This window comes from Odontesthes bonariensis, chromosome 5 (genome assembly GCF_027942865.1).
Source record: "Odontesthes bonariensis isolate fOdoBon6 chromosome 5, fOdoBon6.hap1, whole genome shotgun sequence".
Taxonomy (NCBI): Eukaryota; Metazoa; Chordata; class Actinopteri; order Atheriniformes; family Atherinopsidae; genus Odontesthes; species Odontesthes bonariensis.
The window spans coordinates 41495879-41523725 of NC_134510.1; the positions used below are offsets into that span (position 1 = coordinate 41495879).

A 27847-nucleotide genomic window follows, 5' to 3' on the forward strand; every position below is an offset into this window, starting at 1 on the left:
TTACACAAACAAATAAAAAATAAAAAACCAAAAACAACAACAACAAAGGAGGAAAATCCCGCTTGAATTTCAAACATTGAAAAAGCACCACAGTGACGTCACCCCCATAAACAAATAAACAGGTTGATGACGCGGTCCGCTCAGCCAAGGTGAGCCGCTCCCAGGTGAGCTTTCCCGGGTCAGTGTTCCGGATCAACGTGTCCCAACATGGCGGCTGAACGCTGTGACCCCCCCCCCCCCCGCCCCTCCCTCACCCCTCCTCCCGCACGTCCGACACGCGCATTCAAACATAAACACGCTGATTAGCTCGAGGCTAGCTCGGCTAACTGTTAGCGTCCCAAACACGGTGAAAAATCAGCTCCAGAACTCCAGAACCCCCCGGGCCGGCTTCAGCCCAGCCGGCCTGAGCCCAGTCAGTCCGTGGTGGGGCCCGGTTCCAATATGAAAGTACCAGGGGGCCCGGTTCCAACATGAAAAAAGTACCAGGGGGCCCGGTTCCAACATGAAAAAAGTACCAGGGGGCCCGGTTCCGTTATGAGCAGGGCACGCTGTCCCGGGGGAAGTCTCCACAGTCCGGGGGGAACTGCAGCCGCCTCACGGCCTCCTTGATCAGGTTCCCGGACAGCAGCAGCTCCTGGAGCAGCCGGTGCGGATCATCGTCCTCCTCCACGCTGATCCGCTTCCGGTTCCAGGGCCTGATGCGGTCCCAGTCCTCTCCGCCGGAGCCGGGGAGGTGGTAGGGGCTGGCCCTGCTGGCCCTGCCGCCGGCCCGGCCGCTGCCCCGCTGTCCCCGGCTCCGGAGCCGCATGCAGCAGCTCCTCTGCGTTGGGCCCGCGGCGCCGCCCCCGGCCGCCGGTTTGCCCGGCCCGCCGCCGGCCGCCAGCCCGTGCAGGCAGGACAGGGACACGGACACGCTCTGCTGATGGCCGCCGCCGCTGTTGTTGTTGTTGTGGAGCTGCAGCGCCTCGCCGATCTTGGTGACCAGCGCGTCCACCTCCTTCGGGTCCACGGTGACGGACTGCTCCAGCAGGATGTAGTTCTCCTCCCGGCACGGCATCCTGGCTCTGTTCTGGCTCTGTTCTGGCTCGGCTCGGCTCGGTTCGGCGCGTTGTCCGGGATGAATGAAGCTTTGGGCCGCTCCTCAGCTCTCAGCACGCCGCTCGGCACAAACCAACAAGCCGTTTGATTTGTAAACAATGGATGACACGTTGTGGACCGTACCATTATCCATCGGAGGGGGGGGACATACCACCGCGTCACCGCGGGGCAGAGTAGCGGCTCAGCCCGGCACTCTTCATCACAACTTTCTGATTAAAACATTTATCCGCCTTCGCACCGCGGCTCCGGAAGGTTCTGGTTCTGGGCGGTTCCGGTTCTGGGTTTCCCGCCTCAGACCCCCCTCCACCCCCGCCACAGTGGACTGCTCCGCCCACACCAACATTACATAACATGTCGGTGTCTGCTGCTGACCCAACAGAACAAATAAACCCGGTTCTGCTGCCATTAAAACCAGCTTCTATTTATAGATAAATATTCTATTTATTTATTTATTTTAGTCAGATTTCTGTGTGTGCGTGTACAGACAATAGTAATGCGCGTGCACGTGCGCGGAGAACACGGTGTACTGTTGTGTTTCTGAGAATCAGCGGCCGCTCTGAACCCGCTGCTCCTGTCCTCATGACCAAATAAGGAGCTACTATCACCACCACCACGTGGTGCGGCAGCCAATCACAGGGCCGAGGCCCGAGATGTGTGCTCCTGTGTGTGTGTGCGCGCGACAACACCCCAGCTTCCTGCAACAACAGTAAACATGAATGATCCGGTATCAGAGGGAGGCAGACGGGACGCGCATGCGCACACGGCTTCCTGTGAAACCAGCAGAGCAGATTCCTGATGTTTATAAACACACCGAATAAACTTATAAAGTTTAAAGAATAAACTTTATAAAGTTTAAAGAATAAACTTTATAAAGTTTAAAGAATAAACTTAAAGAAAAAACTTTACAAAGTTTATAAGTGAAACCTGAAACCCGTTTGATGACATCATCTGGTTCTGGGTTCTGTTGGACTCTGGTTCTGGGTTCTGTTGGACTCTGGTTCTGTTGGACTCTGGTTCTGTTGGACTCTGGTTCTGGGTTCTGTTGGACTCTGGTTCTGGGTTCTGCTGGGTCGGGCCTCGGGCCCCAGGCGGTTCTGATCCAGCAGCAGCCCGGGGGAAACGTGCCTCTGGGCCGGAGGATCAACTCTGTTCCGAGTTGGAGGGCAGCCAGCAGGCCGAGTTCAGCGGGTTTACTTCCTGCTCAGAGGCTCCGCCCCCTCAGGCACAGGAACGTGAGTGGTGGAGGGGGCGGGGCCTGAGCAGCTCAGCCAATCACAGCCTCAGCTCAGGCATGTCCCCACACATCAGTCAAAGTGAGCCACAGTTTGGGTTCTGAGTCCTCCTAAAACTAGCTGCTGAAACCCAGAGGGGATCAGAACCAGAGAGGGGATCAGAACCAGAGGGGATCAGAACCAGAGGGGATCAGAACCAGAGAGGGGATCAGAACCAGAGGGGATCAGAACCAGAGAGGGGATCAGAACCAGAGAGGGGATCAGAACCAGAGAGGGGATCAGAACCAGATCAGAACCCAGACGGGATCAGAACCAGATCAGAACCAGAGAGGGGATCAGAACCAGAGGGGATCAGAACCAGAGAGGGGATCAGAACCAGAGAGGGGATCAGAACCAGATCAGAACCCAGACGGGATCAGAACCAGATCAGAACCAGAGAGGGGATCAGAACCAGAGGGGATCAGAACCAGAGAGGGGATCAGAACCAGAGAGGGGATCAGAACCCAGACGGGATCAGAACCCAGACGGGATCAGAACCAGATCAGAACCAGAGAGGGGATCAGAACCCAGACGGGATCAGAACCCAGACGGGATCAGAACCCAGACGGGATCAGAACCAGATCAGAACCAGATCAGAACCCAGAGGGGATCAGAACCAGAAGGGATCAGAACCAGAGGGGATCAGAACCAGATCAGAACCCAGAGGGGATCAGAACCAGAGAGGGGATCAGAACCAGAGAGGGGATCAGAACCAGAGGGGATCAGAACCAGATCAGAACCCAGAGGGGATCAGAACCAGATCAGAACCAGAGAGGGGATCAGAACCAGAGAGGGGATCAGAACCAGAGGGGATCAGAACCAGAGGGGATCAGAACCCAGAGGGGATCAGAACCAGATCAGAACCAGAGGGGATCAGAACCAGAGAGGGGATCAGAACCAGATCAGAACCCAGAGGGGATCAGAACCAGAGAGGGGATCAGAACCAGAGAGGGGATCAGAACCAGATCAGAACCAGATCAGAACCAGAGAGGGGATCAGAACCAGAGAGGGGATCAGAACCAGATCAGAACCCAGAGGGGATCAGAACCAGATCAGAACCAGATCAGAACCCAGAGGGGATCAGAACCAGATCAGAACCAGATCAGAACCCAGAGGGGATCAGAACCAGATCAGAACCAGATCAGAACCAGAGAGGGGATCAGAACCAGAGAGGGGATCAGAACCAGAGAGGGGATCAGAACCAGATCAGAACCCAGAGGGGATCAGAACCAGATCAGAACCAGAGAGGGGATCAGAACCAGAGAGGGGATCAGAACCAGATCAGAACCAGAGAGGGGATCAGAACCAGAGGGGATCAGAACCAGAGAGGGGATCAGAACCAGAGGGGATCAGAACCAGAGGGGATCAGAACCAGAGAGGGGATCAGAACCAGAGGGGATCAGAACCAGAGAGGGGATCAGAACCAGAGGGGATCAGAACCAGAGAGGGGATCAGAACCAGATCAGAACCCAGAGGGGATCAGAACCAGAGAGGGGATCAGAACCAGATCAGAACCAGAGAGGGGATCAGAACCAGAGGGGATCAGAACCAGAGAGGGGATCAGAACCAGAGGGGATCAGAACCAGAGAGGGGATCAGAACCAGAGGGGATCAGAACCAGAGAGGGGATCAGAACCAGAGGGGATCAGAACCAGAGAGGGGATCAGAACCAGAGAGGGGATCAGAACCAGAGGGGATCAGAACCAGAGAGGGGATCAGAACCAGAGAGGGGATCAGAACCAGATCAGAACCCAGAGGGGATCAGAACCAGAGAGGGGATCAGAACCAGATCAGAACCCAGAGGGGATCAGAACCAGATCAGAACCAGATCAGAACCAGAGGGGATCAGAACCAGAGAGGGGATCAGAACCAGATCAGAACCCAGAGGGGATCAGAACCAGAGAGGGGATCAGAACCAGATCAGAACCCAGAGGGGATCAGAACCAGAGAGGGGATCAGAACCAGATCAGAACCCAGAGGGGATCAGAACCAGAGGGGATCAGAACCAGATCAGAACCAGAGAGGGGATCAGAACCAGAGGGGATCAGAACCAGAGAGGGGATCAGAACCAGAGGGGATCAGAACCAGAGGGGATCAGAACCAGAGGGGATCAGAACCAGAGGGGATCAGAACCAGATCAGAACCAGAGAGGGGATCAGAACCAGAGGGGATCAGAACCAGAGAGGGGATCAGAACCAGAGGGGATCAGAACCAGAGAGGGGATCAGAACCAGAGAGGGGATCAGAACCAGAGAGGGGATCAGAACCAGATCAGAACCAGAGAGGGGATCAGAACCAGAGGGGATCAGAACCAGATCAGAACCAGAGAGGGGATCAGAACCAGATCAGAACCCAGAGGGGATCAGAACCAGAAGGGATCAGAACCAGAGGGGATCAGAACCAGATCAGAACCCAGAGGGGATCAGAACCAGATCAGAACCAGAGAGGGGATCAGAACCAGAGGGGATCAGAACCAGATCAGAACCCAGAGGGGATCAGAACCAGAAGGGATCAGAACCAGATCAGAACCCAGAAAGGATCAGAACCAGAAGGGATCAGAACCAGAAGGGATCAGAACCAGAAGGGATCAGAACCAGAGAGGGGATCAGAACCAGAGAGGGGATCAGAACCAGATCAGAACCAGAGAGGATTCTTTGTAGTTTACATGCAGAACTTCTCCAGATCAGGCAGCTCAGACAGAAACAAACCCGTCCTCAGCGGTTCTGTAGTGATACTTCCCGGGTTTACCGGTTCTGATTACATCATGAGTTCCTGTTCCAGGTGCTTCAGGTGTGATCAGACATGGCAGCCGACCCGATGTTCTGACTGCTCTTACATAACAGCACAGCAGGTGCTGCCCCGCGGCATCATGGGAACGATAAACAGCATGTGCTGCCCCGCGGCATCATGGGAATGATAAACAGCAGGTGCTGCCCCGCGGCATCATGGGAATGATAAACAGCAGGTGCTGCCCCGCGGCATCATGGGAACGATAAACAGCATGTGCTGCCCCGCGGCATCATGGGAACGATAAACAGCATGTGCTGCCCCGCGGCATCATGGGAACGATAAACAGCATGTGCTGCCCCGCGGCATCATGGGAACGATAAACAGCATGTGCTGCCCCGCGGCATCATGGGAATGATAAACAGCATGTGCTGCCCCGCGGCATCATGGGAATGATAAACAGATGTTACATGGTGGCTGTAAAAGCTGCTGGTTACTGATTCTGGGAGTTCCTGATGTAAGCCGCCTCCAGCTTTCTTCTTCTCTGCTTTTACCCTCTGAACAACGTAAACACCCGCCAACAAGTATCAGACACTTTGGTCAATAAATAAATAAATACCAGGGGCGTGTTTTAGGGGAGTTTTACACCGGCTGGTGGCCACAGGTGGGAGGTAAAAGTACTGTTACTTTAGAATAATGTGACTCAACTAAAAGTAAAAAGCAGTCATCCAGATAATTAAAAAGTGCTTGGTGAAAAAACTACTCGAGTAACGTCTGATTTATTTGTTAACACAAGCATTCAATCAGACACAAAAAATACTAAATAATCATCTTTAGGCAAATTAGAGTTCATCCAATTGATAAAATGAATTAATTACAAAATAGCTTAAATTAAAATAATCCAGGTAAATTCAGGAACTTCAATATAAAATAAAAGAGACTTAGGAAATGTTTAAAACATATGTAACCCATATGTAACCTAAAAAACAAACATTCACCTATCCATGGGGGAAAAAACGAGTTTAGGAAACTTAGCGCTACATGTTTCCTCAAGTTAGATGTTGAGTTTCTGCTGAAATGTGCGTTTGTTTTGGTTGCCACAGAAGACACATAATGTAGCTGCTGTTTCTCACTCTTTGTAAGGTAAACATGCTTTCAGTATGAGGCCTCGTCTGCGTCTTCATTTCCCACCGTTGGTTCTGACATTTTTCATCTGTTTCTTTCTTTGTTTGCTACGACTGCTAATGCTAAAGCTAACCCGTCCCGCCGCTGAGATCGAGTACGGTCACGTGACCAGACTGCACGGCTGCGTCTGATTGGTGGAACACAGTCAGGTGGTAGAGCCTTTGGCGGAAGTCTCTCTCTCTGTCAGAATAAAACATTAAAATGAGGCGTACGCGGGGGGATAAAAATAATGAGGCGTAGAATACCAAAGAGGTAAGAAGAAAAGTAACCAGCTCATTGTAGCCTAATGTAGCGGAGTAAGAGGACAGTTTCTGCTGCACACATCTACTCAAGGAAAAGTAAAAAGTATAGAGATTTAAAACTACTCCGAGAAGTACAATGCTTTATAAAACTTACTCAAGTTAATGTAACTGGTTACTACCCACCTCTGCCCGTGACTTCAGACGCCCTGATATATGCTCCCAGGAACAGGAAGAAGGAGTTTTACACCTCAGACGCCCTGATATATGCTCCCAGGAACAGGAAGAAGGAGTTTTACACCTCAGACGCCCTGATATATGCTCCCAGGAACAGGAAGAAGGAGTTTTACACCTCAGACGCCCTGATATACGCTCCCAGGAACAGGAAGAAGGAGTTTTACACCTCAGACGCCCTGATATATGCTCCCAGGAACAGGAAGAAGGAGTTTTACACCTCAGACGCCCTGATATATGCTCCCAGGAACAGGAAGAAGGAGTTTTACACTTCAGACGCCCTGATATGTGCTCCCAGGAACAGGAAGAAGGAGTTTTACACCTCAGACGCCCTGATATATGCTCCCAGGAACAGGAAGAAGGAGTTTTACACCTCAGACGCCCTGATATATGCTCCCAGGAACAGGAAGAAGGAGTTTTACACCTCAGACGCCCTGATATATGCTCCCAGGAACAGGAAGAAGGAGTTTTACACCTCAGACGCCCTGATATATGCTCCCAGGAACAGGAAGAAGGAGTTTTACACCTCAGACGCCCTGATATATGCTCCCAGGAACAGGAAGAAGGAGTTTTACACCTCAGACGCCCTGATATATGCTCCCAGGAACAGGAAGAAGGAGTTTATACACCTCAGACGCCCTGATATATGCTCCCAGGAACAGGAAGAAGGAGTTTTACACCTCAGACGCCCTGATATATGCTCCCAGGAACAGGAAGAAGGAGTTTTACACCTCAGACGCCCTGATATATGCTCCCAGGAACAGGAAGAAGGAGTTTTACACCTCAGACGCCCTGATATATGCTCCCAGGAACAGGAAGAAGGAGTTTATACACCTCAGACGCCCTGATATATGCTCCCAGGAACAGGAAGAAGGAGTTTTACACCTCAGACGCCCTGATATATGCTCCCAGGAACAGGAAGAAGGAGTTTTACACCTCAGACGCCCTGATATATGCTCCCAGGAACAGGAAGAAGGAGTTTTACACTTCAGACGCCCTGATGTATGCTCCCAGGAACTTCACTTCAGACATTTATCACGTTAATATCAATAATAACTTTCTTTTATAAACCAGCTCTGATGGAACAGGGGGAGGAAACTGAGTCTAGGCGAGGCTATAAGGCTGATATCGGGTCAACAGTTCATAACCAGGTGTGGCGACACTCCATTAAAGCATCATCACAGTATTTTACAGCCGTGAGCTGATAATCATCTACACACAGGAAGGGAACTCTGTGTTCTCTCTGGTTCTCTGCTGCTGAACTCTGCCCGAGAGGATCTTTACTTTGAACCTTACAACCCGTAAACAGCTCTGCTGTCTCACTGATTCTTTATGGAATCCTTTAAATGTGAATCAGACACCAGCTAAACTGACATTAACCAGAGGTTGGGTGGATCTTTAACACAGACAGGAAGAAGAAGAAATCCTGAATTGTCTGAAGTGGAAACACCTGAAGCAGGACAGAACCAGGACTCTAAACTTTAGCAACATTTGAAACATTTTCAGGTGAGAAAGTAGTCGTTTAGATCCCCAACGTGTTGAAAACCTGACAAAATACCGGCTATTTACCATTTTGTTCCCACGAATTCGGCGCTACTAAAGCTAGCCGCAGTGAGCAACGCACTTCCTGTTATTTTCACCAAAATAAAATACCCGTTGCCTTTTATCATAGGGAAAGCCATTACCATACAATTGGTGCTTTTGTTTTGAAAACAGGAAGTGAACCTACCCTCGTTGTAGCTAGCTTGAAACTGCCGTTTTGACAGGAAATGACGATCGGCGACGTCACGTTACGTTGCATCTTGGGTAGTTTGAGTATGAGTAGTAACCTCATGATGCATACCCAACATTTAGGAGAATCTAGTATGCATCCGGGAACTTCTGCTTACTCAAACTCACATACTAACTGAGAAAGCTAGTAGGAGTAGTAGGAGTAGTATGCGGTTTGGAACACAGCCAATGTTAGGAAAACTACTTCTTCTACTGAATTACAGCCAGGAACAGCGCCCCCTCTGGTGACACCACACAGCTGAGTTCACTTCAAACCATCGATGGAAATGTCGGATTTATGTGGTTTTCCTTCTTTTTTCTTCGATTAATGAATAAAAATTAGTTTGTGTTTGGTGTCCACACCTGAAGGAACGATCGTGACTCAGCAGGTAACATAATTTAATCAAGTTTCTCTTGTTGGGAACAAAAGTGCGGCTGAGTAACAGAACCAGCCGGTGAGAGTTCCTACACACAGGCAGGTCAGTGAAGTACACAGAACCACAGATGAACAAAGCAACAGAACGGCCAACGAAAACCCGCCGAGGCCAAACTAAAGTCCAACTTCTACCTGCTGCTCTCCAAATAAAACGGCCGTGGACTCGCTCCACATTAAAACACAAACCTGTTCCTCAATGGTCCAGAACCCCCCCCCCCCACCCCCAGCCGTCTCAGTCCCTGTGCGACTGTCCCGCCATCAACATGTACTCGTCCAGATCGGCGTCCAAGCGGCTGCGGGACAGGGACATGTACTCGTCCAGCTGTGCGTCCAGGCGGCTCCTGGACAGGGACATGTACTCATCCAGCTGTGCGTCCAGCTGCTTCTTGGTGGGAACGTCCTTCCTGTAGAACCTGCGCCCCCTGGCAGCGGTGGCTCCGCCCCTCTGCTGACTCGGCTGTCGCCGTCCTAAAGAGGAAATGGAGAAAGTTATCGGAGCTTTCCAGAGAACCGGAGCGTTGTGACGTGAGAGGGACGCAGCGCTGAAACTCACCTGCAGGAGGTTTCCTGAGGTTCGCCGCCATCAGGAAGCGGCGCCGGCCCAGCTGATGGTTTCCTCTTCCTGTGGGACACACGGGTGGGACACGGGTAGCTTCCTTCTGCTCTCAGCTAGCTTCCTTCTGCTCTCCGCTAGCTTCCTTCTGCTCTCCGCTAGCTTCCTTCTGCTCTCCGCTAGCTTCCTTCTGCTCTCCGCTAGCTTCCTTCTGCTCTCCGCTAGCTTCCTTCTGCTCTCAGCTAGCTTCCTTCTGCTCTCAGCTAGCTTCCTTCTGCTCTCAGCTAGCTTCCTTCTGCTCTCCGCTAGCTTCCTTCTGCTCTCCGCTAGCTTCCTTCTGCTCTCCGCTAGCTTCCTTCTGCTCTCCGCTAGCTTCCTTCTGCTCTCAGCTAGCTTCCTTCTGCTCTCAGCTAGCTTCCTTCTGCTCTCAGCTAGCTTCCTTCTGCTCTCAGCTAGCTTCCTTCTGCTCTCCGCTAGCTTCCTTCTGCTCTCCGCTAGCTTCCTTCTGCTCTCCGCTAGCTTCCTTCTGCTCTCAGCTAGCTTCCTTCTGCTCTCTGCTAACTTGACGTTGTGCTATCGTGCTAAGCTAAGACATTTTCTCTTTTCTTGGAAATGCTCCCAAACTTTAGACATTTTTCGATTGGATTCCTTAAAGCTAACCGGCCTCGGAGCAGGTGGGGTCAGCAGGTACTCACTGCAGCAGGTGGAGGTGCACCTTGCTCTCCATGTGTACTTGTTCCTGAAGCTCCAGAAGCCCGGCGGTCTGAGAGCCGACAGGCGGCGAGCCAGCTGTTGCCAGCCCAGCCGGGCCCAAACGCTCGTCCTCCTCTTGAGACGCCACTTCATCCTCCGAGAGGCAACAGGAGCCTGAAAGAGAGACAACAGGAGCCTGAAACAGAGACAACAGGAGCCCGAAACAGAGGCAACAGGAGCCCGAAACAGGGGCAACAGGAGCCCGAAACAGAGGCAACAGGAGCCGGAAACAGAGGCAACAGGAGCCTGAAACAGAGGCAACAGGAGCCGAAACAGAGGCAACAGGAGCCGGAAACAGAGGCAACAGGAGCCCGAAACAGAGGCAACAGGAGCCGAAACAGAGGCAACAGGAGCCGGAAACAGAGGCAACAGGAGCCCGAAACTGAGGCAACAGGAGCCTGAAACAGAGGCAACAGGAGCCTGAAACAGAGGCAACAGGAGCCGAAACAGAGGCAACAGGAGCCTGAAACAGAGGCAACAGGAGCCCGAAACAGAGGCAACAGGAGCCGAAACAGAGGCAACAGGAGCCCGAAACAGAGGCAACAGGAGCCCGAAACAGAGGCAACAGGAGCCTGAAACAGAGGCAACAGGAGCCCGAAACAGAGGCAACAGGAGCCGAAACAGAGGCAACAGGAGCCCGAAACAGAGGCAACAGGAGCCCGAAACAGAGGCAACAGGAGCCCGAAACAGAGGCAACAGGAGCCCGAAACAGAGACAACAGGAGCCCGAAACAGAGGCAACAGGAGCCGAAACAGAGGCAACAGGAGCCGGAAACAGAGGCAACAGGAGCCCGAAACTGAGGCAACAGGAGCCTGAAACAGAGACAACAGGAGCCCGAAACAGAGACAACAGGAGCCCGAAACAGAGGCAACAGGAGCCTGAAACAGAGGCAACAGGAGCCGAAACAGAGGCAACAGGAGCCTGAAACAGAGGCAACAGGAGCCCGAAACAGAGGCAACAGGAGCCGAAACAGAGGCAACAGGAGCCCGAAACAGAGGCAACAGGAGCCCGAAACAGAGGCAACAGGAGCCCGAAACTGAGGCAACAGGAGCCCGAAACAGAGACAACAGGAGCCCGAAACAGAGACAACAGGAGCCTGAAACAGAGGCAACAGGAGCCTGAAACAGAGGCAACAGGAGCCTGAAACAGTGGCAACAGGAGCCTGAAACAGAGGCAACAGGAGCCTGAAACAGTGGCAACAGGAGCCTGAAACAGAGGCAACAGGAGCCCGAAACAGTGGCAACAGGAGCCTGAAACAGAGGCAACAGGAGCCTGAAACAGAGGCAACAGGAGCCTGAAACAGAGGCAACAGGAGCCCGAAACAGAGACAACAGGAGCCCGAAACAGAGGCAACAGGAGCCTGAAACAGTGGCAACAGGAGCCCGAAACAGAGACAACAGGAGCCTGAAACAGAGGCAACAGGAGCCTGAAACAGTGGCAACAGGAGCCTGAAACAGAGGCAACAGGAGCCCGAAACAGTGGCAACAGGAGCCTGAAACAGAGGCAACAGGAGCCTGAAACAGAGGCAACAGGAGCCTGAAACAGAGGCAACAGGAGCCTGAAACAGAGGCAACAGGAGCCCGAAACAGAGACAACAGGAGCCTGAAACAGTGGCAACAGGAGCCTGAAACAGAGGCAACAGGAGCCCGAAACAGTGGCAACAGGAGCCTGAAACAGAGGCAACAGGAGCCTGAAACAGAGGCAACAGGAGCCCGAAACTGAGGCAACAGGAGCCCGAAACAGAGGCAACAGGAGCCTGAAACAGTGGCAACAGGAGCCTGAAACAGAGGCAACAGGAGCTTGAAACAGAGACAACAGGAGCCCGAAACAGAGGCAACAGGAGCCCGAAACAGAGGCAACAGGAGCCCGAAACAGAGGCAACAGGAGCCTGAAACAGAGGCAACAGGAGCCTGAAACAGAGGCAACAGGAGCCTGAAACAGAGGCAACAGGAGCCTGAAACAGAGGCAACAGGAGCCTGAAACAGAGGCAACAGGAGCCTGAAACAGAGGCAACAGGAGCCTGAAACAGAGGCAACAGGAGCTTGAAACAGAGGCAACAGGAGCCTGAAACAGAGGCAACAGGAGCCCGAAACAGAGGCAACAGGAGCCTGAAACAGAGGCAACAGGAGCCTGAAACAGAGGCAACAGGAGGCCGAAACAGAGGCAACAGGAGCCTGAAACAGAGGCAACAGGAGCCGAAACAGTGGCAACAGGAGCCGAAACAGAGGCAACAGGAGCCGAAACAGACAACAGTCCTATTAAGCTAACCAAGTCATTATATTTAACTCATTGGCTGCCAGCCATTTTCAGTGCAGAGAGAGCCATACTGCCAAGTGTTTTACAGTATTTTGACTGATTTTCCAAGACCCACAGAAAAGTGTGTCTTATGACTATGTACACACCGAAATCACCAAACGAAAGAGTTTCCTTCTTTCATCAGGAAAAAAAAGTTTGTTTCTACCATTTTCAGTCCTTTAGTAATAGACAGTAGAACATAGGTTGGTTTCACCAAAAACAGCTGTTTGACCAAAAAAAACCGGAGAAAACAAGCTTCTTTTTTTGTGCATAGTGGCACTGCTGCCACCTTGCGGGTAATTTTGCCAGTATATTCTCTGTTTAGTGTTTACAAGCCTAAGATTTAGTGACGAACTCCGCTAGATTGTCCCCCAGCCCGCTCCGTTAAAAACGCAATTGACGTCTATAGACGCCTTTGGCAGTCAACGTTTTTTTTTTAAATTGACGTCTATAGACAAGTTTTTGACCCGTTTCCGCTCTACTTCCTAAACTCCTCCCGTCGATGCTCTCCACTTCCGTTCTGGCGGGCTCCGGTTTGTTTTGCTAGCTAGCTCCGATATCGACGCAGTGAGAAAAAGGAAAACCTTAAGAGGAAAAGTGGTTCGGGAACGACATGTGCAGCAGTTGCTGTACAAACTCAAGAAAGCACTTGAACGAGTGGTTAGATAGAGAGTGCTTTGACAAATGTCCGCATACATGTGGAAAGAGCAATCCAGAGACTGAAGATCTATAAGATTTTATCCCAGACCGTTCCCATCATGGCACGTAAACTGGACAACATCTGGACCATCTGTGCTGGCCTAGTTAACCTGAGAAGTCCACTGATCAGAATGCCTCATGAGGTTTAGAGTCTTGCCTTGTGTCCCTGTGTGCATAGTACATGTTTAACAGTTAATATTGTAAATTATTATTATAGTGATGTAATTGTGTGGGGTCGTTTTGTATTTCACTTTTTAATCCCTGTTAGGATTAAATACATGATCTTTCTAGTTGAAGCCGTTTGTTTCATTTCCTCAAAACAATGAATTAATCCAGTGTTATTAATGTAAAGTATGAGTTTACTATGAATGAACTGTGTTAAAAGAAATTGTAACACTCTAAGGAAGATAGGGCACTCATGATCGTAGTTCAGTGCAATAATGACATGAAATTACATCAACCTTTATTTTCAAGTTTGTACAACAATATATTCAACATTATATTACATTATGTAAACAACAGACATCTGTTGGCACCTTTGGGCAGCTACATATTTACTGCAGAACTGTAACCTTCCCTCAACAAAACAACGATTTTCGGGAGCATGTGGGAAAAGTTTGATGACCTGCTCGGGAGGATCGGTGCCGTGACTTAGCTTCAGGACTGGACTTTTATTGCCTGAATAACGATAAGGAATACGACTGGTCAGCACTCGCTCGGCACAGCTTCATGAGAGAAAGTTAGCAAGTTTAGCTTAGCCTTCGAGCCAAGATCGCCAACAACCATTACATTAACATTACAAAATAAAAACACATTTAGTCAAATGCAATGCTGTCGCCATCTTACTGAGCATAATATACAATAATAATAATGCTAACTGCATTATTACATTAAATACAGTTTCAGTATAACGCTGTGCTTTGTGTAACAAACCTACCATGGGCTCAATCCTCGTGCACTGTCTGCGCCTACATCACAGCCCATATTTACGTGCTGAGGAGAGCCCGGCCGACCAGTGAGCACCCATGATACACAAATAAAGGTAAATATGATTGGCAGTCACTGAGGAAGTGGAATCAACAGCCAACCCGTTACATAAGGACATTATTAGCGATCTACGAGTGGGCTGTCAAAGCTAGCATCATCTGTTTACATTGGCAAACGCTGCGCAAACTACTTCCGGCGGAAATGAAGTGCATTTGTGGAGGGTGATGGCGCCGCCCAGGGTTTGTCGCGTAAAGTTGTCTATAGACGTCAATGGCACCGAAAGAGTTAATATCATACACTGTCCCACTCTACATAAAAACAGTAAAATATCTTTCCATCAGATCCTGATTCTTCAGTGTTTGAGTGGCTAAGAACTGCTGTTCATCCCTGTTAGTTTAACTTGTCCCCCCTCATCAGGTTACTGGAATATTTTAAACATGAAGACACCTTAATTATGGGGATAATTCAGATGAAACATGTCTGCCATCTAGTGGCTGGTAGAGAGTACAACAAGGATTGACTTAATGTGGGACTTTCAGCCCGTTTAATCACACTGGGGGGGGGGGGGGGGGGGGGGGGGGGGGCTCAGGGAGTTAAACACTCAGTGGGGTCACATGGCTCTGAAAGGATCAGATGATGGCTAAATTTCAAATTACAATCAGACTGAGCTGAGCGAGGGTAATTCTCCTTGGATATCTGGCGGTGAATGAATGGGATCAGAGGCACAAAGCGTGTCATACCCCGGTACGATAGGTGGCGCTGTACCCATTCCAGCTGTTGCTAATAGAGCCACTTCCTGTTGACCTCTTCACCACCAACAACAACAACAAACTCAGGCATTGGAGAAAGATGGAGAACGCAGAGCCAGATGAAGCTACGTCCCTCTACATTTGCTCTGTGATGAGCTGCTTGTTGCACAAACTCGATGCCCAACGGAGCATTCTCCATCGCGTTGTTTGTTTCTCTCTGACGGCGACAACAACAGGAATATCGTCTCCTTTGACTTCCGGGTCACGACCCCGGGAAAACATCTGGAGCATGCGCAGAACGCAAAGTCTGATTCACCACGTGCTTCAGCGTCTACAAGCAGGTTTAGAGTGACTTTAACCCAGTTATCTCGGGGTCTGAATCCCATCCGATCCAGTTCTTAGTCAGATTAAGGTGTCTACATGAACTTAATAACTCAGTCTGGTTGTAATTTTGCCAATAATCCGATCTTTTCAGAGCCATGTGACCCACTGAGTGTTCAACTCCTTCTTTATGGGACAGAGTCGGAGCTTCTACAGTTTGATGTTTAAAGTTTCACAGCTCAACAAATTAGAAGCAGCAGAAGAAAAAATATATTCAGAAGTGATGGGCTGTGTTCCAAACCGCATACTTCTCATACTAACTTTCTGAGTTAGTATGCGAGTTTGAGTAAGCAGAAGTTCCCGGATGCATACTAGATTCTCCTAAATGTTGGGTATGCATCATGAGGTTACTACTCATACTCAAACTACCCAAGATGCAACGTAACGTGACGTCGCCGATCGTCATTTCCTGTCAAAACGGCAGTTTCAAGCTAGCTACAACGAGGGTAGGTTCACTTCCTGTTTTCAAAACAAAAGCACCAATTGTATGGTAATGGCTTTCCCTATGATAAAAGGCAACGGGTATTTTATTTTGTGAAAATAACAGGAAGTGCCTTAGCTCACTGCGGCTAGCTTTAGTAGCGCCGAATTCGTGGGAACAAAATTGTAAACAGCCGGTATTTTGTCAGGTTTGAAAACAGGAAGTGAACCTATCCTCGTTGTAGCTAGCTTGAAACATAGCTCTAGAGTAATACTTTTAATAATAATAATCAATAATTATTAATAAATAATAACACATAAATATATATATATAAATAATAGTAATAATCTTTTTATACCACTCTGGCTTGAAACTGCCGTTTTGACAGGAAATGACGATCGGCGACGTCACGTTGCGTTGCATCTCGGGTAGTTTGTAGTGGTGCAACGGATCATCATTGATCCGTGATCCGTTCGGATCAATTATTTCGGTTCGGCACACACATGATCCGCGGATTGATTTATGAAAAAAAATAAAAATTGTGCGCATGTTCAGTCCTCACACAGCCGTTACCCTTCCTGCTAGTTCCAGGGACAGAGCTACTTTCCACGCTCTGGGTAAAAGTCTGCAACAGTTCCCTCTTCAATAAGCAAACAGTCCTGTGGCTCGTTTGTGATTTATTGTCCTCAGCGTACAACATGTAGAACAGTGGGCATGGAAAATAAAAGTAGGCTAGACTGCGGTGACTACTGTAACGATAACTGCTGCCTCTGTCTGTTTCCATATACTCGCGCTGCCACACCAACCTGTCGCCTAGGTTACCACACAGACATAGCACGTAGCTGACATAGCGATAGCTAACAAAGAAAACCCTAACCTGCAACACAGTGTGGTCATGGCGAGCGGAGGAACAGAAGAGCTTGAACGCCCCACGTCATTTAAATCCCCTGTTTGGGAGCATTTTGGCTTCCCTGTCACATTTAATGAAGGAAAGAGGTTGGTGGATAAAACCGTGACGGTGTGTAGGCACTGTGGCACAAGAAAGCCACACAACAGTGGAAACACATCGAGCATGGCCACGCATTTGCAGCGACATCACCCCGGTGTTTCACCGACAGGAGTGAAACCGAAAGCGGCTCAACAACCGCTCATCACCGCGGTGTTTAAGCAGCCCCTTCCTTCACAATCCGACCGGGCTAAAGCGATCACAAACGCTATCGCTGTGTTTATGTTGCACTTTAAGTTGATTTTATATATTTCAGTTTAATAATTTAAAAGTGTTAATAAACAAAGACAAAACATGTTTATTTGTCTTGTCTATTTTTTTTTTTGGCTGATCCGATCCGTGACTCTGATCCGAGGAACGATCCGAACCGTGAGTGTTTTGATCCGTTGCATCTTGGGTAGTTTGAGTATGAGTAGTAACCTCATGATGCATACCCAACATTTCGGAGAATCTAGGATGCATCCGGGAACTTAAAAAAGTTAAAGTTAGTAGGAGTAGTAGGAGAGTAGTAGGCGGTTTCGAACACAGCCATTGACCTGCAACGCCACCCGAAGGACACGGCACACAAACCCCTCAACAGTAGGTCAACAGTGTCACAGCCTCACCTGTCTGGATGGCCTGCTCTGATTGGCTCTCACCTGCAGCAGCAGCACCATCTTCCTCCGCCGCCGTGGGACGGGCTTACAGGTCTCCATCCTGGGCCGGATCAGCCGGGCCTCCAGAACCTGAGAGAACCTGTGACGGATTCAGGCGATTTAAATAAAAACAGCCTGGAACCAGCCGGCCGAATCACCTGGAAACAGGTGCGCGTCTCACCGCTCATCCAGGGAAACCGTAGAGGTGCTCCTCAGGTAGAGCGAGCCGGACTGCGACAGCTCCATCAGGTTTTTATCGTCCTGCGGGAAGCGTAACATCGCTGAGACCAACACAGTTCACCTGGAACACAGTTCACCTGGAACACAGTTCACCTGGAACACAGTTCACCTGGAACAGAGGAACAAATCATCTTCTAATCCAACCTGGCAACATGATTCCAGTTTATATCACCTTTACCTTTTATTGTTTACATTTATCTGATGGAAACACTGGATCCACACGTGAAAATGGAAAATCTAATCTGGAATACTAATATAAAGGGACCTCAGAGGCCCAAGAAGCATCCAAGTTCCAGTACAAGGATCATCTCATCCTAATGAAACTAAAGTACATTTTTATATTTCAGTACAAACAGGAACTGATAAGAATCTGAATCGATAAAGAGAACAGAAATCGATCATCTCCACAGTCTCAGATGTGGTAAAAAAAAGCTGTAAAATTACCCTTTTACTTATATTTTCACAATTAAAAAAATATTTCTTGGCTTGTTCATGATAATCTAGTCCGGGTCGGACCGGTTTAAGCGACGTGTTTTTTAATCTGGACCCGGGCTAAAAGGGTCTTGGTCCCGCTAAATGGCGACGGTTTCACCGCCGCCATTTTGTTTCCGCTAAATACCGCCTGTGGGGACCTCGCGCTGCTGTCCGCGAGCTGCTGTCCGCGTGCTGCTGTCCGCGCCGCCATTTTCTGTTTCCAGCAGAAGGATCGAAATCATTCAGCTCCAATAAAACGAATTTAATCTTATCAGCGACGTCGATGCTTCATAAACTTCTGTTAGCTCTGATGCTAACGGCTCCGATGCAGCTTCAACTAACCAACGACAAGTTAATGAGTTAAAGCTTTAACTTACCTCACAGGTGAGCTGAGCTTAACCACTTGTCCAACCTCCCAGCCGTTGATCCGGTAACCTGAAGGTGAGCTCGGCTTCACTGAGTGTCCGCGCAGCCGCCGCTAGCTTCCAGGTTTCAGGTCAAGTTGGAGTCCATGTTGGTTTCAGAACATTCTGGGCTCCTCCAACCGGATTGAACCGGATACAGACGGCTCGGCCCGGACCACAGAACCTCACACTTCCTGTAGAATTCACATGAAAAAGTCAAATAAAGTGTTTTAATATGAGGAATTACATTTTAAATAGCAGGGATAAAAAATAAGTCAGTTTGGGGGCTCCAATAATTTAATGATTTAATTAATTATAAATTAAAAAATGATGAAAATTAAGTTAATTAAGTTTTATATTTTAGCATTAAATGTAAAAGTCTTTAACCTGTTAAATATTGATAGATTCTGACAGTAAATCATTTTAAATGTGTACAATAAGATTGAATAATAATTTAATTAATAATAAATCAATACATAAAAAGGTTTCTGATATAATATAATCAATCAAAAATGAAGTCTTTTACAACCTCAGATTTGTTTTTAGAATGTAAAAGTTGGCTTAAAATACTTTTAAATGATGAAAAGTTAAAAACCTAAAATTGAATATTTTAGCATTAAATGTAAAAGTCTTTAACCTGTTAAATATTGATAGATCCTGACATTGTATTGGTTTAATGTTTGATTCCTATGCATTAAATAATGAAAAGCTGCCTTCAACAGGCGGTGAGAAATCTGCACGATATCTTTGAACTTATCTGGACTGTTACTTGTTTTAAATTCATTTAAATGATTTTATTTGTTTCTCTTTATATTCTTTTATGTATTTTTAATGCTTCTTCCACTCCCTGCTGCAATGCTTTTATTTTATGTAAAGCACTTTGAACTGTTTGTACATGAAATGTGCTATAAATAAATTTGATTTGATTTGATCAATAGATAGATACTTTATTGATCCTGAAGGAAATTCAAGCATCCAGTAGCAGACATAATAAAGCAATAAAAATGTTTATACAATTATAAACACTTTAAAAAGAATCTAAGAATTTAAAGAAATAATTTAAATAAACAGTTTAAAAATATAAAGTAACCAGTGAAGTAAGACGAAAGAGAAATATAACAATGATGATTGTTATAAAATGATAGAGTTTATTCCTCTTGTTGTTATTGATTATGATTATTATTACAGTGATGTCTGGAATAAATCATGTGTTTTAATTGTTATTGATTATGATTATTATTACAGTGATGTCTGGAATAAATAATGCGTTTTAATTGTTATTGATTATGATTATTATTACAGTGATGTCTGGAATAAATAATGTGTTTTTAATTGTTATTGATTATGATTATTATTACAGTGATGTCTGGAATAAATAATGCGTTTTAATTGTTATTGATTATGATTATTATTACAGTGATGTCTGGAATAAATAATGTGTTTTAATTGTTATTGATTATGATTATTATTACAGTGATGTCTGGGATAAATAATGTGTTTTAATTGTTATTGATTATGATTATTATTACAGTGATGTCTGGGATAAATAATGTGTTTTTAATTGTTATTGATTATGATTATTATTACAGTGATGTCTGGAATAAATAATGTGTTTTAATTGTTATTGATTATGATTATTATTACAGTGATGTCTGGAATAAATAATGTGTTTTTAATTGATCAAAGTCAAAGTTCCAACCTGCAGTTCCTCTCTGCACCACCAGGTGGTGGCTCTGATTCAGGGCCTGACGTCACCGCGTAACCCAGGGCAACCACGCACACGCTTGGAGGGTGCTGATTGGCTCGGCCATACGTCACGCGCACAAACAGACCTCGCTGGGCGGCGCGCGGCCGCCTTCAAAGTCAAAGCTCAAGCTTCACAGCTCCTTCGATCCGTTTGTCCGTTTTTAATGTCACGTGACGAGACATCGCGATGCTTTGTAGGAAATCACGGCGTCATTTTCCCGCCATTAACCATAATCTGTCTCCCAAACACATGGAAGTGTTTAATAAATCAGCCACGTGACGCAGCCCGCCTCAGGTGTGGCGGACAGGTGTGTGTTTGAGCCGCGGTGACGTCACGGCGGGATCAAATCAAAAATCAAATCAAATCAAATTTATTTATATAGCACATTTCATGTACAAACAATTCAAAGTGCTTCACATAAAATAAAAGCATTGCAGCAGGGAGTGGAAGAAGCATTAAAATACATAAAAGAATATAAAGAGAAACAAATAAATAATTTAAATGATTAAAAGAATATAAAGAGAAACAAATAAAATAATTTAAATGATTAAAAGAATATAAAGAGAAACAAATAAAATCATTTAAATGATTAAAAGAATATAAAGAGAAACAAATAAAATTATTAAAATTATTAAAAGAATATAAAGAGAAACAAATAAAATAATTAAAATTATTAAAAGAATATAAAGAGAAACAAATAAAATCATTTAAATGAATTTAAAAACCAGCAACAGTCCAGATAAGTTCAAAGATAGCGTGCAGATTTCATGCATAGACACATGAGAACAGAAATGTTTTTAACCTGGATTTAAAAATGTCTCCATTTGGTGAAAGTTTAATCTCCACTGGCAGTTTGTTCCACTTGTTTGCAGCATAACAGCTAAATGCTGCTTCTCCATGTTTAGTCTGGACTCTGGACTGAACCAGCTGACCTGAGTCCTTGGATCTAAGAGCTCTGCTGGGTTTATATTCTCTGAACAGATCACAGATGGAAACCATCAGCAGGCTTTTAAAATCTATTCTGTGACTGACTGGAAGCCAGAGTAAAGATTTTAAAGCTGCTGTGATGTGTTCAGATCTCTTAGTCCGGGTTAAAGCTCCAGCAGCAGCGTTCTGGATGAGCTGCAGATGTTTAATGCTCTTTGTGGGAAGTCCAGTTAAAAGTTACAGTGATGGAGTCTGCTGGAGATGAATGCATGGATGAGTTTCTCCTGGAAACCTTTAATTCTGTTGATGTTTCTGAGGTGGTAAAAAGCTGCCTTGGTGACAGCTTTGATGTGGCTGCTGAAAGTCAGATCTGAGTCTATCAACACTCCGAGGTTACCAACCTGGTCAGTGATTGTAAGGTCCCGAGTCTCAAGATATTTACCAACGCTGACCCTCTTCTCTTTGCTCCCAAACAGAATGATCTCAGTTTTGTCTTCATTTAACTGTAGAAACTTCTCTCTCATCCAGGTGTTTACTTCCTCCAGACACTGACACAGTACGTCTGCTGGGCTGCAGTCGCCATGGTGACAGAGACACATAAAGTTGTGTATCGTCTGCATAACTGTGATAATTGATGTTAAAGTTCTGCAATATCTGACCCAAAGGGAGCATATACACTGGAAAAAATCTAAATCTTACCAAGTATATTTGTCTCTTTGAGTATCTCATTACACTTAATATGAGACACAACTGCCTAACAAGCACCATTACAGCCAGATATAGGGACTTGTTTTAATACAATACATCTGGAATATCTTGTTAAATTAAAAAGTCTTGAAAACAAATTGTTTTGAGTCATATTTCACATTACACATTTCACTACTGATCGGAGCAGGAAAGCTCAGGAATGACACGTTTCACCGCGTGCTCTTATTTTCCTAACGCGCACCGAGCACCAGACTTCCTGTTATGTCTGGCTGTCGGGGGAGCGTGATACAGCCCCCTCCCTGCCCGCCCGCCTGCCTCCACCCCCGGCGCCCGCAGACACAGACAGTCTGGAGAGACGGAGGACACGCGGACCCACCGACACACGGAGCTCCGGCGGCTTCACCGACACAGGCAGCTGACCACAGCCGAGCGCAGCGCGCCGAGTCCCGGTGAGTGCGTCTGAGGGAGCCGCTGAGGGGGCGGAGGGTTCTGAGCAACTGTTGATGCGGGGAGACGGACGCACAGCCGGTCATCGATCAGGGATCGATAACTCAGACTGATGGGGCTGATGACGACGTCACTTATCAGTAACGGTGACGTCAGTTATTATTTACTGATTTAATCAGATATTTGGAAAAGAATATCATCTGTGATGAGAGATTATTTTGTTGTGATTTTACACCCGAGTGTGTGTCCACCTGTGTGTGTCCACCTGTGTGTGTGTGTCCACCTGAGTGTATGTGTCCACCCGAGTGTGTGTCCACCTGTGTGTGTGTCCACCTGTGTGTGTCCACCTGTGTGTGTGTGTCCACCTGTGTGTGTCCACCTGTGTGTGTGTGTCCACCTGAGTGTATGTGTCCACCTGTGTGTGTGTCCACCTGAGTGTATGTGTCCACCTGTGTGTGTCCACCTGAGTGTATGTGTCCACCTGTGTGTGTGTGTCCACCTGAGTGTATGTGTCCACCTGTGTGTGTGTCCACCTGAGTGTATGTGTCCACCTGTGTGTGTCCACCTGTGTGTGTCCACCTGTGTGTGTCCACCTGAGTGTATGTGTCCACCTGTGTGTGTGTGTCCACCTGAGTGTGTCCACCTGAGTGTATGTGTCCACCTGTGTGTGTCCACCTGTGTGTGTGTGTCCACCTGTGTGTGTGTGTCCACCTGAGTGTATGTGTCCACCTGTGTGTGTGTGTCCACCTGAGTGTGTGTGTCCACCTGTGTGTGTCCACCTGAGTGTATGTGTCCACCTGTGTGTGTGTGTCCACCTGTGTGTGTGTCCACCTGTGTGTGTGTGTCCACCTGTGTGTGTGTGTCCACCTGTGTGTGTCCACCTGAGTGTATGTGTCCACCTGTGTGTGTGTGTCCACCTGAGTGTGTCCACCTGAGTGTGTGTGTCCACCTGTGTGTGTGTGTCCACCTGAGTCTGTGTCCACCTGTGTGTGTGTCCACCTGAGTCTGTGTCCACCTGAGTATTTGTCCACCTGAGTATGTGTCCACCTGAGTGTGTCCACCTGAGTGTGTGTGTCCACCTGTGTGTGTCCACCTGAGTGTGTGTGTCCACCTGTGTGTGTCCACCTGAGTGTATGTGTCCACCTGTGTGTGTGTGTCCACCTGTGTGTGTGTCCACCTGTGTGTGTGTGTGTCCACCTGTGTGTGTCCACCTGAGTGTATGTGTCCACCTGTGTGTGTGTGTCCACCTGAGTGTGTCCACCTGAGTGTGTGTGTCCACCTGTGTGTGTGTGTCCACCTGTGTGTGTCCACCTGAGTCTGTGTCCACCTGTGTGTGTGTCCACCTGAGTCTGTGTCCACCTGAGTATGTGTCCACCTGAGTATGTGTCCACCTGTGTGTGTCCACCTGTGTGTGTGTGTCCACCTGAGTATGTGTCCACCTGAGTATGTGTCCACCTGTGTGTGTCCACCTGTGTGTGTATGTGTCCACCTGAGTATGTGTCCACCTGAGTCTGTGTCCACCTGTGTGTGTGTCCACCTGTGTGTGTGTGTCCACCTGTGTGTGTGTGTCCACCTGTGTGTGTCCACCTGTAAGTATGTGTCCACCTGAGTATGTGTCCACCTGAGTCTGTGTCCACCTGTGTGTGTCCACCTGTGTGTGTATGTGTCCACCTGAGTATGTGTCCACCTGTGTGTGTGTGTCCACCTGTGTGTGTGTGTCCACCTGAGTATGTGTCCACCTGTGTGTATGTGTCCACCTGAGTATGTGTCCACCTGTGTGTGTGTGTCCACCTGAGTATGTGTCCACCTGAGTATGTGTCCACCTGTGTGTATGTGTCCACCTGAGTATGTGTCCACCTGTGTGTGTGTGTCCACCTGTGTGTGTCCACCTGTGTGTGTATGTGTCCACCTGAGTATGTGTCCACCTGTGTGTGTGTGTCCACCTGTGTGTATGTGTCCACCTGTGTATGTGTCCACCTGTGTGTGTGTCCACCTGTGTTTGTGTGTCCACCTGTGTGTGTCCACCTGTGTGTGTGTGTGTCCACCTGAGTATGTTTCCACCTGTGTGTGTGTGTCCACCTGTGTGTGTGTGTCCACCTGAGTATGTGTCCACCTGAGTATGTGTCCACCTGAGTCTGTGTCCACCTGTGTGTGTGTCCACCTGTGTGTGTGTGTCCACCTGTGTGTGTCCACCTGAGTATATGTCCACCTGAGTATGTGTCCACCTGTGTGTGTCCACCTGTGTGTGTATGTGTCCACCTGAGTATGTGTCCACCTGTGTGTGTGTGTCCACCTGAGTATGTGTCCACCTGAGTCTGTGTCCACCTGTGTGTGTGTGTCCACCTGTGTGTGTGTGTGTGTGTGTCCACCTGAATATGTGTCCACCTGAGTCTGTGTCCACCTGTGTGTGTCCACCTGTACGTATGTGTCCACCTGAGTCTGTGTCCACCTGTGTGTGTCCACCTGTGTGTGTCCACCTGTACATGTGTGTCCACCTGTGTGTGTCCACCTGAGTGTGTGTGTCCACCTGAGTGAGTGTGTGTCCACCTGTGTGTGTGTGTCCACCTGAGTCTGTGTCCACCCGTGTGTATGTGTCCACCTGTGTGTGTCCACCTGTGTGTGTGTGTCCACCTGTGTGTGTGTGTTCACCTGTACGTATGTGTCCACCTGAGTCTGTGTCCACCTGTGTGTATGTGTCCACCTGTGTGTGTTCACCTGTACGTATGTGTCCACCTGTGTGTGTCCACCTGTGTGTGTCCACCTGTACGTGTGTGTCCACCTGTGTGTGTCCATCTGTATGTGTCCACCTGTGTGTGTCCACCTGTACGTGTGTGTCCACCTGTACGTATGTGTCCACCTGTACGTATGTGTCCACCTGTGTGTGTGTGTCCACCTGTGTGTGTGTCCACCTGTGTGTGTGTGTCCACCTGTGTGTGTGTGTGTCCACCTGAGTATGTGTCCACCTGAGTCTGTGTCCACCTGTGTGTGTGTCCACCTGTGTGTGTGTGTCCACCTGTGTGTGTCCACCTGTGTGTGTGTGTGTGTCCACCTGAGTATGTGTCCACCCGTGTGTGTGTGTCCACCCGTGTGTGTGTGTGTACACCTGTGTGTGTGTGTGTGTCCACCTGAGTATGTGTCCACCCGTGTGTGTGTGTCCACCTGTGTGTGTGTGTGTCCACCTGTGTGTGTCCACCTGTGTGTGTGTGTGTCCACCTGAGTATGTGTCCACCTGTGTGTGTGTGTCCACCTGTGTGTGTCCACCTGAGTATGTGTCCACCTGAGTCTGTGTCCACCTGTGTGTGTGTGTCCACCTGTGTGTGTCCACCTGAATATGTGTCCACCTGAGTCTGTGTCCACCTGTGTGTGTCCACCTGTACGTATGTGTCCACCTGAGTCTGTGTCCACCTGTGTGTGTCCACCTGAGTGTGTGTGTCCACCTGAGTGAGTGTGTGTCCACCTGTGTGAGTGTGTGTCCACCTGTGTGTGTCCACCTGTGTGTGTGTGTCCACCTGAGTATGTGTCCACCTGAGTCTGTGTCCACCTGAGTATGTGTCCACCTGAGTATGTGTCCACCTGAGTCTGTGTCCACCTGTGTGTGTGTCCACCTGTGTGTGTGTGTCCACCTGTGTGTGTGTGTCCACCTGTGTGTGTCCACCTGTAAGTATGTGTCCACCTGAGTATGTGTCCACCTGAGTCTGTGTCCACCTGTGTGTGTCCACCTGTGTGTGTGTCCACCTGTGTGTGTGTGTGTCCACCTGTGTGTGTGTGTCCACCTGTGTGTGTGTGTCCACCTGAGTATGTGTCCACCTGAGTCTGTGTCCACCTGTGTGTGTCCACCTGAGTATGTGTCCACCTGTGTGTGTGTGTGTCCACCTGTGTGTGTGTGTCCACCTGTGTGTGTGTGTCCACCTGAGTATGTGTCCACCTGTGTGTGTGTCCACCTGAGTATGTGTCCACCTGAGTATGTGTCCACCTGTGTGTGTCCACCTGTGTGTGTATGTGTCCACCTGTGTGTGTGTGTCCACCTGAGTATGTGTCCACCTGAGTGTATGTGTCCACCTGTGTGTGTGTCCACCTGAGTATGTGTCCACCTGTGTGTGTCCACCTGTGTGTGTATGTGTCCACCTGAGTATGTGTCCACCTGTGTGTGTGTGTGTCCACCTGTGTGTATGTGTCCACCTGTGTGTGTGTCCACCTGTGTGTGTGTGTCCACCTGTGTGTGTCCACCTGTGTGTGTGTGTGTCCACCTGAGTATGTTTCCACCTGTGTGTGTGTGTCCACCTGTGTGTGTGTTTCCACCTGAGTATGTGTCCACCTGAGTATGTGTCCACCTGAGTCTGTGTCCACCTGTGTGTGTGTCCACCTGTGTGTGTGTGTCCACCTGTGTGTGTCCACCTGTGTGTATGTGTCCACCTGAGTATGTGTCCACCTGAGTATGTGTCCACCTGTGTGTGTCCACCTGTGTGTGTATGTGTCCACCTGAGTATGTGTCCACCTGTGTGTGTGTGTCCACCTGAGTATGTGTCCACCTGAGTCTGTGTCCACCTGAGTCTGTGTCCACCTGTGTGTGTGTGTCCACCTGTGTGTGTGTGTGTCCACCTGAATATGTGTCCACCTGAGTCTGTGTCCACCTGTGTGTGTCCACCTGTACGTATGTGTCCACCTGAGTCTGTGTCCACCTGTATGTGTCCACCTGTGTGTGTCCACCTGTACATGTGTGTCCACCTGTGTGTGTCCACCTGAGTGTGTGTGTCCACCTGAGTGAGTGTGTGTCCACCTGTGTGTGTGTGTCCACCTGTGTGTGTCCACCTGTAAGTATGTGTCCACCTGAGTATGTGTCCACCTGAGTCTGTGTCCACCTGTGTGTGTCCACCTGTGTGTGTATGTGTCCACCTGAGTATGTGTCCACCTGTGTGTGTGTGTCCACCTGTGTGTGTGTGTCCACCTGAGTATGTGTCCACCTGTGTGTATGTGTCCACCTGAGTATGTGTCCACCTGTGTGTGTGTGTCCACCTGAGTATGTGTCCACCTGTGTGTGTCCACCTGTGTGTGTATGTGTCCACCTGAGTATGTGTCCACCTGTGTGTGTGTGTCCACCTGTGTGTATGTGTCCACCTGTGTATGTGTCCACCTGTGTGTGTGTCCACCTGTGTTTGTGTGTCCACCTGTGTGTGTCCACCTGTGTGTGTGTGTGTCCACCTGAGTATGTTTCCACCTGTGTGTGTGTGTCCACCTGTGTGTGTGTGTCCACCTGAGTATGTGTCCACCTGAGTCTGTGTCCACCTGTGTGTGTGTGTCCACCTGTGTGTGTCCACCTGAGTATGTGTCCACCTGAGTATGTGTCCACCTGTGTGTGTCCACCTGTGTGTGTATGTGTCCACCTGAGTATGTGTCCACCTGTGTGTGTGTGTCCACCTGAGTATGTGTCCACCTGAGTCTGTGTCCACCTGTGTGTGTGTGTCC

At 48.5% G+C, this 27847-nt stretch overlaps 2 protein-coding genes across 3 annotated transcripts in view; one reads left to right on the forward strand and one right to left on the reverse strand.

Annotated features, from left to right (window-relative positions):
- Nucleotides 1–233: 233 nt before the first annotated feature.
- On the reverse strand, nucleotides 234–1385 carry gbp (glycogen synthase kinase binding protein). Its single transcript, XM_075466875.1, has one exon. The coding sequence runs from the start codon at nucleotides 1055–1057 to the stop codon at nucleotides 533–535; it is 525 nt and encodes a 174-aa protein (XP_075322990.1). The 5' UTR covers nucleotides 1058–1385; the 3' UTR covers nucleotides 234–532.
- A 20832-nt stretch (nucleotides 1386–22217) lies between these two features.
- LOC142380504 (mothers against decapentaplegic homolog 4-like) overlaps nucleotides 22218–27847 on the forward strand; it is a 64989-nt gene continuing 59359 nt past the window's right edge. The window contains exon 1 of one of the 2 annotated variants that reach the window (XM_075466407.1): nucleotides 22218–22530. The gene's annotated coding sequence lies outside the window, so the exon portion shown is untranslated. The remainder of the gene's footprint in view (nucleotides 22531–27847) is intronic. The other variant, XM_075466408.1, reaches the window with a different exon arrangement.